The 9,814-nt window shown below is 40.3% G+C and overlaps 1 protein-coding gene across 1 annotated transcript; it reads left to right on the top strand.

Moving 5' to 3' along the window:
- The first annotated feature begins 2,282 nt into the window (after positions 1-2,282).
- gp1ba (glycoprotein Ib platelet subunit alpha) lies at positions 2,283-8,041 on the top strand. The gene is made up of 6 exons (XM_026149420.1): positions 2,283-3,211; positions 4,380-4,475; positions 4,585-4,776; positions 5,729-5,824; positions 5,944-6,123; positions 6,462-8,041. The coding sequence occupies exons 1-6, from the start codon at positions 3,050-3,052 to the stop codon at positions 7,779-7,781; spliced, it is 2,046 nt and encodes a 681-aa protein (XP_026005205.1). The 5' UTR covers positions 2,283-3,049; the 3' UTR covers positions 7,782-8,041.
- The last annotated feature ends 1,773 nt before the right edge of the window (positions 8,042-9,814 follow it).

Raw genomic sequence — 9,814 nt, 5'->3', positions numbered from 1 at the left:
CTCACTTCTTGTGTTTTTATTGGGTCTTCATCCATGAAGGATGGCTATGGAAGCTGAGAGGTGTCAGTGCATTCAAACACCCCCCTGCCCAAAACAAAACAAAACATTAATGTGGGTGTAGTTTCCAGGGGCCCGTTCTTCGTACCTCGCTAAGTAAGTTAGCTGGATTAGATTGTTGACGATTTCGCGTGATCCTGGATCGTTCGGTTCCCCGAAGCTCATCCGGGACTTGCTGTCATAGCAACAGAGCCGTAAGCGTAAACCTGCTCGGGAGCAGGTTTACTTTATGTAAACAGGATTAGATCGCGGCCACGCAGGTATGTCCGCTTCATTTATACGAAAGCAACAGCGATATTCCACCACTGTTTCACCATAAATAAATATTATCAATGTAACTAAAGATAATGCAGCACCTGATCCATTTATTGATGTCACACAGATACATACAGGTCATTTCCTAAAAAAGGGAAATGTACTATTAACATTCTATTACATGTATGTGATTATTACAGATGTAATTCATATTTCAGAGTAGTAATTGTAAATCACTTCATGTAATCAAGATGAGAGACCATGGCTATAAAAGCGAAGGTGGATGTGGGAAGTCTGTCGCAGCCATGTCCTGTCCGTATACGCGAGCCACCCATTGCAGAAGGTGCAAGATTGATAAGGAGAGTTTTCAGAATTCAGCGTATATTGCGGGATAGACAGGATCCTTTAGCTCAGCGCGACAGTGTGCTCATAGAGAGATATCGATTTTCCCGTGAGGGTATTATTTACTTAACCAACTTGTTGACGAGGGGCTGCAGGACCACCACCTGTCTTTTTTTTTGCTGTTGTTAAATGATTTCCATGACAAAAATGAGCCTGCTGTTTACTGGTCCAGATCCACTGCCTGTTTGAGAAAATAACTTTTCCTATTAGTTTGTTGTAGTAAGTGAAAATTGTTAAGTAATAACCCAGAAGTTTAATTTATGGATGGCAACAATGTGTTTTTCCAGGGTGCAAACAAGTTTCCCCATTTAAGAGTTGCTTTAAATGAGTCCTAGAATAGAAACGATAACTCTGATAGAATAGAAACGACAAAGCGGAAAGTATTTTTCGTTGCAAAGATCACAAGCAAAAAGAGCTGTACATTTATGCATTTTTTGTGTGCGTAATGTGACGTAGAATTCATCTGTATGTTAATTATTTTCCCTTTAAGGCAATGTCACAGTGGCAGTGGACTAAACACAGTCGCTCTTAGGGGATTCCCAAGAGGGGTTTCAGACCAGATGGCATATAGAAATTTTCCATTGAATTCTGGATTTACATCAGGGTCTCTTCCCAGGTAGCACTTAATGCATTTATATGAATTAAAAAAAAAATGCAACCTAATATAAAAACATGATAACGGAACAGCAGCTGCCAGTCAGAAGCAGGAACCTTTACCTGGAAACAAAACACTAGTTTAGATCAATGCATCTTTGTATTCTCTTGTAAAACAAGCTTTTTCAGGTGTATCTTCCAATCTGCAGTAGTGTTTATCATGTTGGCTGATGGCTGCTTTGTTAGAAGTCAAATCCATGTGCTTTAAATTTGAGTCCCAAACTCACAAATTCTATTTTTTTTTTCAGTGTAACACTGTTTTTCATTTTAACTAAATTGAAGTCAATTCTATCAACCACTCCAGCTTTTCCTGTAGCTCCAGAAACTACCTGAGAATCTCTGTTCTCTGTTGTGAAACCAAAGGTTCCTCGGTTTACCCTGGGGTCTCTTCCTTTCCTGTCTGGAAAATCACCAATTGGAGGTGCCCAGGAGGCAACCGAACCACTTGGCCAAATCATCTCAACCTCACCTGCACCTCCGTGCAGTATCCTGGCTGTTTTCTTTCAATGGACCAGGGAGGTGGACCCCATCCAGAAACGTTGGCGTTATGGATGCAGATCCAGCTTAGAAAGTTACAGGGTCAAGCTTGATGAAGAGGCCAGGTGAACAATGTTCATGTTCTTTAGCTCCCTGCAAAACTATGTTACATTTGGGCCTGATACAGCTACTGAAGTGAGTGTATGAATGTGTTTGTGAATGGGTGAATAAGGCCTGTATTAGTCAATTTGCCTTTTAGTAGACACAGGCCTCATAGCCATAAATGCTGACAGCATTTTTACCTATTTAATACTGCAGAATGGCCACTTCAGTTTTCTACAGCTTCAACTATTCATAGATTCACATAAATGAAGCGTAGTGTTATGCATACTGGTAAGGTTGGGTTGCCTCTATTTTAAAAACTCAATTTTCTTTGTTGCCAGGTTGACATGTCTTTGTTAAAGTATGTTAACAGCGGTCACAAAGTATCCTTCTATCCATTGAGCCATCATCTTTTCCTTGTCCAGTGTTGGGTATTCACAATGTCCTGACAACCTAAAATGGCACAATTTGACACTCAGGAGGAGCAGCTCTACTCCGAGGCTACATCAGTACTGCCTTTGGGATAGATGTGGAGAAGACTTTCTCCTTTGCTTACATGGAGGAGACGTTGTTCATTGCAGCCATACACTGTGTTTATTCACTGTGTTTATTCACTTTAGCAGATCCAACTTTATTTCAGCGAAGTTTCAAATGTAACACGCCTTATTTTTTCATGCCGCATCAGTTGGATTTAACTGAAACAGAGACCGCTTGACTCAACAGATTTCCTGCAGTAACCCACACATCAGTGCTGGCAGCTCTGCTGTCAGAATGCTTCAGAACATCCTTATCGACTCTGGTTCACAACAGCAGGAAGTTTGAACATGCAAGTAAACATTATGTGAAACACTCAAAGAGGAAGCTGTCGAGAAGACATGAAAAAATCGAAACACACATGCCGTGAGGCTGGAGAGTCAAACATACACAATCTGTCAACTGAACAGTTATCACACTTCCTGCTTCAGTAGCTGTCAGTCAAAACACACACACACGTACACAGGAAGTGCTCACTTCCTGTTCTACCAGGCATCTCCTCCTTCACTTTCTCCATCTCTTCTCTAAGACTGAGACATACCGACAGTCTCTGAGAGTCTCAGTGAAGATGCGGCACCTCCTCCTCCTTCTCATCCTCCTGTCCTGTGTTCCCATGGGAGTAGCAGTGGCCGGTTGCCGCAGTGACCGGGACAAGGACCACCGGCCCAGGGAGAACTGCACAGCAGCCGGCTTCAGCGACATCGCAGTGGGGCTTGAACCCACGACAATGGTAATGCCACAAACCACAGGAAGTCAAGTGTGAAGGAAATAACTCCGTTTAATTTAAAAAAAAAACTGTGAGTGTGAAATTATATTTATAGTTTAATTCTGTAATTAGATTAAACCATTTTAAGACATCAAATTTAATTTAAACAAATTAGAATGATGATGAATGAGTTAAAAACATGTGACTAATAAATAAACATGTTTATTATGACAAACATAAATCCTTCGAGGAGCTTTTTTATTTTTATTATTATTTTTTATTGTAATTGGCTTGAAGTTTATCTTTAAAACAGAAATTTCAGAATGAGCGGAGTTTAATTAATTTCTGCAGAGAAATGTCTTTCTTACAACTGCTTAAACTAGTAATATACTAATGATGACGAATTAACATTTAGTGAATAGAAAAGATACACCTGTAAATATTAATATTAATTTGATAAAGTAGAAAAACTGACAAAGGACATGAATGAAAATTTAGGAAGTTGAACAGACTTTAAAAACCAGCAGCATTCTGAGAATTTACAGTAATAAGCAGCACAGTAAGCAACCTTATAACACATTTTAGGTTCCGTTATCCATATCCATGAACCTGGCATCCATTTTTTGTAATTTGTTACACCAGTACATTATAAGTAGGTATTTTATTCGGTGAGCATATTTTACTTTCCCAATAAATACACAGGATTTACTAAAATGTAAAACCCAAATATTGAAGGCCTGCTTAATGTGACTTAGTTTCTCGTAATTACAATATTTATGAAGAAATTCTTGTCTTGCTCTTTACTTTTTAATATCTTTGTTTTGACAAACTGACCATTTTGGATCTTTGTCAAGAACTAAATGATTATCTGGGATTTGCAGACTTTCCGCTGTGACAACTGCAGCTAAGACTGACAGCCAATATCAAAAACGTTTAGCTAATCTCTCCATGCAGCTAGACAATTACCATACACTTACACAGCTAAACACTCTTTATTTTAACACATGCAGTGAGGAAAATGAGAAAATTTTGTTTAAAGTGTTGAAAAAAAAGTTTAAATCCCATAATGGATCAAGTGTTTGACTGACAGGAGGAGACCAAAGCAGAGACACAAATTTCCTGTTTAAGAGATGACACTTTACAGGAAACCACCACAGCTCTAAAGGCTTCCACATTTTCTGTCTATCTTTAGATCCTGTTGTTTCCCAGTAACCTGTTCTCCAGTCTGTCCTGGTCCTCCTTCCAGGTCTTCCCAGAGATCTATGAGATCGACCTCACAGGAAACAAGGTTTCTGTCTGCCTGTACAGTGGCCACAAAGTCAACAGTGGTTGTAAATGAATCTTAGAAAACATGAAGTTAGTCAGCTTCTAATACAAAGGGATGTTTTGTTGTCCAGGTTCCAGAGGTAATCCCGACTGCTAGTCCCATTCTCCCCACACTTAGTGTCCTCAGGCTGGGATCAAACCGTCTGACCTCCCTCCCTGACGGCTCCTTCTCTGCCTGCCCAGGTCTGACTGAACTCTACCTGGAAAACAACGCTATCAACTCTCTGAGTGATCACACCTTTTCTGGACTCACTAAGCTGGAGGTCAGTATGTGCAAAATCATAAAGGAGGTTTAGAAAATACAGACAGTCAGTGTCATGTCATCAACACTTGAGAATTGAAGGTAGTGAGAAACATAGCTGATAAGATTCAAGAAGTAAGAGTGTAGCAAAGTGGTCCTTGGCTCCCTTTCATTATGGCCAAAACTTGATTGGACTTGAAGTCATTCATTTCCACTCACCAGGTTTAAAATGGTTTAAAATGGAGCACTGTAATGGAGCACTGTAACAAAAAATAATTTCCCCCAGGGATCAATAAAGTATTCTGATTCTGATTCTGATTCTGATACACACATTCAACTGCTTGTTAATACAATTATAGAATCAGCCAATCACATGGCAGAAACTTGATCCATTTAGATCTGTATGGTCAGAATCGGCAAAATCAGCAGGATAACATGCCATGTCTCAAGTCTCAGATCATCTCAAGCTGGTTCCTTGAACATGTGAATGAGTTCACTCTACTCATATGGTCCCCACTGTCATCATATGTAATGCCAGTAGAGACTCTTTGGGATGTATTGGAACTGGAGAGTCACCTCATGGATAAACAGCTGAGAAATCTGCAGCAACTGTGTGATGCTCTCTTTTTAATTGGACCAAAATCTCTGAGGAATGTTTCCAGAACCTTGTTGAATCCATGCCATGAAGAATTAAAGCAACTCTGAAGGCAAAACGTGATATAAGAGGGGTACAAAGTATAAAATTGATTTCTGGTGTGAGTGTCCACGTGTGGATTATTTTCTTTTAAATAAACTTTTTGTGTATTTAGACTCAAACCAGTAGAAAGTGCATTCATGTAAATTAATATACAGAAGAAAATTGAGCAAGTTGATTTTTTTGTGGTTCAGGTGCATCAATCAGCTGATTTTTTGATATTTTTTTTTTGTATTTCAGTAGCTTCAATGTCACATTTTTTTTCTTTATTTCCCTCTAGATCCTGGACCTGTCATCTAATCACATCAAGGTGCTTCCTCAAAGTATGCTTCACCCCCTCCCAGCCATAGAAACTCTCTACCTGGAGAAAAACAAGGTGGGAAATACACACCAAGGAGTATGTGAATACAAGTTTAAACCTTCTCTCAGCTGCAGCCACTCATGGCACAGCAGTTATTTGTCTCTAAAATTGTTAAAGTTTCTGTTCCATTACAGATCAGCATGATGCCCGATGAATGGTTCAGCCAAAAGGAGGAGGTACCTTATCTCTACCTCTCAGCCAATCCCTGGTCATGCACCTGCTCCCTTGGTTATTTGCGCAGGTACCTTGATGACTATGAACACAACGTCTATGTGCGGGATGGTCCTGATATCAAGATTGATGTAGAAAGCGTGGTATGTACTACAAACAGAAAAATTAAACAAATACAGACACATCTAAAAGAACACAAAGACTGTGGGCATTTTTGGTTCTGCACAGTTGCTATTAACTTTTTAAAATCCAACAACTCACTGGTAAACCACTTAGGGTTTAGGTTATAGAGGCTACTAAACATAGTTTCTGAAACTTACCTTTCAAATCAAGCTGCTCACATTTTGGCCTTACAGTTTTTTCTGTTTGGACATTTCTATATAAAGATGTGTTTGAGTGTGGTGGGGTCATCGGTAATGGTGGAGATTATATATATTAAAACTATACCTGAAGTATTTTTAAATGGTCGCTGTCTTTTTAGGTGTGTGACTCTCCCCAGCGGCACAAAGGTACACCTGTAACAAGTCTGGAAGAATCCGATCTGTGTTCAGCATCTGGTCCACGAGGAGATTTCTACCAGCCAACTACTCAGTACTCTTTTTATCCATCAACTTCTCCTCCAGACACAGCTCCTTCTACTTCTTCTCCTCTCGATTCCACAACATTTGTAGATTTATACACAATGCACACAACAATCAGAAGGTCCTGGCATGAAGCTATCACCAGCCTTATTGAATGGTCAGAGTATTCACACAAAGAGACAACAACAGAAACAACAGTTGGGTTTCATGACTTGACCACTCATTCTACTACTTCTACTGCCAGACATTTGACTAAAACTCAAACAACACCTGTTGAAACAACCACAACTATTGCTGTAACTACAACACTGCCAACAACAACAATGAACATAGTCACAACCACCACCATTGAGGCTACCACAGCCTCTGAGGCACTCACCACCACCACTAAATCCAGCCCCGATGAAAAACAGGAACGTGAAAAATCTATTTCTTCCAGGCCTGCAGGGGTGTTCTGCATTTGGCTTTTTGCAGGCTGCCTGGTGCTCTGTGTGGCATCAGCTGCATGTATATTGGCAACTTTAGCTAGTATGGCCATCTGGTACAGGAGAGTGTATAAGCCTCTATGTTTGCGGTTAGCGAGGAGAAGAGGAGGAAGTGAAGGACTGATGCTTTTAACATACAACAGGGTGGAAGGGAAGGGAGTGGGAGGTGAAGGAGTAATGGCGCTTTATCGCTCTGTTCTTTTGGTCCACAGAGAGGCAGGAGAAGGTATGCAAAGTGAAGATGTAGGTGAAGGAGGGGAAGGAGACAGGAAACAAGGACAGCTTGTCATTCTAAAACCTGCAGGTGGAGAAGCAACAAGGGAGGAAGAAGGAGAAAGAAATGGGAAGGAGGAGCGAGCAGTATATAAGAAGACTTTGTACCGTCTGTTAAGCAAAGAGGAGGAGATAGAGGGATGGAGGGATGTGGTGGAGGAGTGCAGAGTGTCTGAAGAAGATGGAGGTCAAAAAGGATATCGGGGGATAGAAAGAGAGAGGAGCAGAGGTGGAGAAGGAGTGTCCAAAAAGCGCTACAGTGTGATTCTGAGGGAGGAGAGACAGGATGTGGGGGGCGGTAAAGAAGAGCTGGACTGGGTGGTGGGAGGGTGGGAAGTGAAACGAGGAGGGGCGGAGACAGAAGAAGAGCCAAGGAGCAGCTGGGGGGAGTGGCTGGCACACTATTTACCCAGCATGCCGTGGGGAGTTACCACACCTCCTGAGGCCGAGGCAGCCCTCTGATGTCATCAGTGGAAAAGAACCTCTAGTGCTTTGAAAAACTTGTATGCTAAATCAACTGATACTTGAAATATTCAAGTTTTTATTTACTTTAAGTCCCCTTCTCCACTCCTGTAGCTCAGTCCAATTCTTACGTTCATTTTTCAGGTCTTCAGTGTGCATTTTTATGCTGATGACATCATCTTTTTTTGCCATCTGACTAAAAATACTAAAAGAAGGCTGGAGCCTATCCCAGATGTCATGGCAGCACGGTGGCACGGTGGTTAGCACTGTTGCCGCACAGCAAGAAGGTCCTGAGTTCAATTCCACCATCAGGCCGGGGTCTTTCTGTGTAGAGTTTGCATGTTCTCCCCGTGTCTGCGTGGGTTCCCTCCGGGTACTCCGGCTTCCTCCCACCATCCAAAGACATGCAGCTTGTGGGGATAGGTTAATTGGATAATCCAAATTTCCACGAGGTGTGAATGGTTGTCTGTCCCTGTGTATTGGCCCTCTGGGCCTTCTTATTTGGCTAGCATGCAAAAAGACCTACAGATCTTTAACATTAACCTCACCTTGCTTAAAAAGAACAGCTTGATTCATCTTTAAACCATTATTATACAATTCACTGTACTGTTGCCAAAATGAGAAATTAATTAGAGATGTCAAACATACAATGAAAAGGGTCAAATGAGGTTCAAAAGTGAAAGCTCAGTAGATGAAAAGCACTTTGACGTTATTTGAATGTCATTTTAATGAATATGTATTTGTACAACTGCAACTTGAGCCATAACATACATACAGTACAGTAATATACTGTTGAACAAATCACCATACCATTTATCTTCGTGGTAAAATTGTTAGACTCTATAACCTCCAGGCCAATAAAGATAAGCTCACCATGTGCCACAAGATGGAATAAAAGTCCTTTAACGTGTGAACATTGCATCGCCGTCTGACCACAGGAACTATCAAATATTGATGTAATCTACTGAAAAGAATGAAAATAATTCATAAATAAAAATACATAAAAATGTTTATTAATGTTATGCAATTATTATGTATACACGACTCCAGAATTGTTTATTTGTCTTAAAATCATGTAATAAAGACATCATGTTATGGTTTAAAAGTGATCTTTATTTAGTCTGAGATCTTATGGCTGTATGAGAGCTACAGCAAACGTAGCTTTGAAACTGGGTCAACTACTCAGCGGTATCGGTGATTTCCAGTTTGTTGTTGCTGCTGTTTAAAAGCATTACAAAATGTAATTGCACAAGACCACCAGATTCAGCCCTATAATTTTTGTAAAGGGATAATATTGTCATTAATGTCATCCAGAATGTATCAGCAGTCCTGTTTGGTCTTTTATGAAGCCTTATTTGTTTAGGTTATCAAGATCTTTATCATCTTTAGTGAAGTCAGAGCTGAAACATATGAAATCAGACATTAGTGGAGAATATATATAAAGCGCCTTGAGGCGACTGCTGTTGTGCTGTTGGCGTTGCAGATTTTATATAAATAAAATTGAAAAAACAAAAAGAAAGAAGAATAGTTTCTCTCCACAGTGAACATTCAGAGTATGTTGGATGTGTGGAAAGCTTCCTCACATTGGTCTCAGCTGTAGGGTTTGAACACAGAGTTCATTAGTTCTCTTTGCATTCAGAACATGTGATCACACTGCTGGTGTTTCTGGGGTTTCTCTGCAGTGTAATGTTTTCAGTAGCCGCCTGTGACTTTTTCATGGTGCAGATGTAAGTAAAGCAGTACCGTTTTTGAGCAACGTTTTATAGTTTGTCTGCTACCTAATGCACAGTTACCATCCCAGAGAGAGACAGAGGAAAAACTCATCAATGTGGGAGATCTAGAAAGATGTAAGAAGGACAGGACAAGAGTGGAAGACGAGAGTTTATTTTTTAGAATGAACTACTCAGTGACATCTGATGAAGTGGATTCTTTTTTTTTAGTTTTTGTGCAGTATCTTGTAAAATAAATTCTTCCAAGTTTTGGCGATCATGGAACAAAGTAAAATAAGAAACTAGTCGGATTTCTTCACTTGC

Source organism: Astatotilapia calliptera, chromosome 3 (assembly GCF_900246225.1).
Source record: "Astatotilapia calliptera chromosome 3, fAstCal1.2, whole genome shotgun sequence".
Taxonomy (NCBI): Eukaryota; Metazoa; Chordata; class Actinopteri; order Cichliformes; family Cichlidae; genus Astatotilapia; species Astatotilapia calliptera.
The sequence above is the reverse complement of the archived record's forward strand: the minus strand, read 5'-3'. Positions and strand labels throughout refer to the sequence as shown.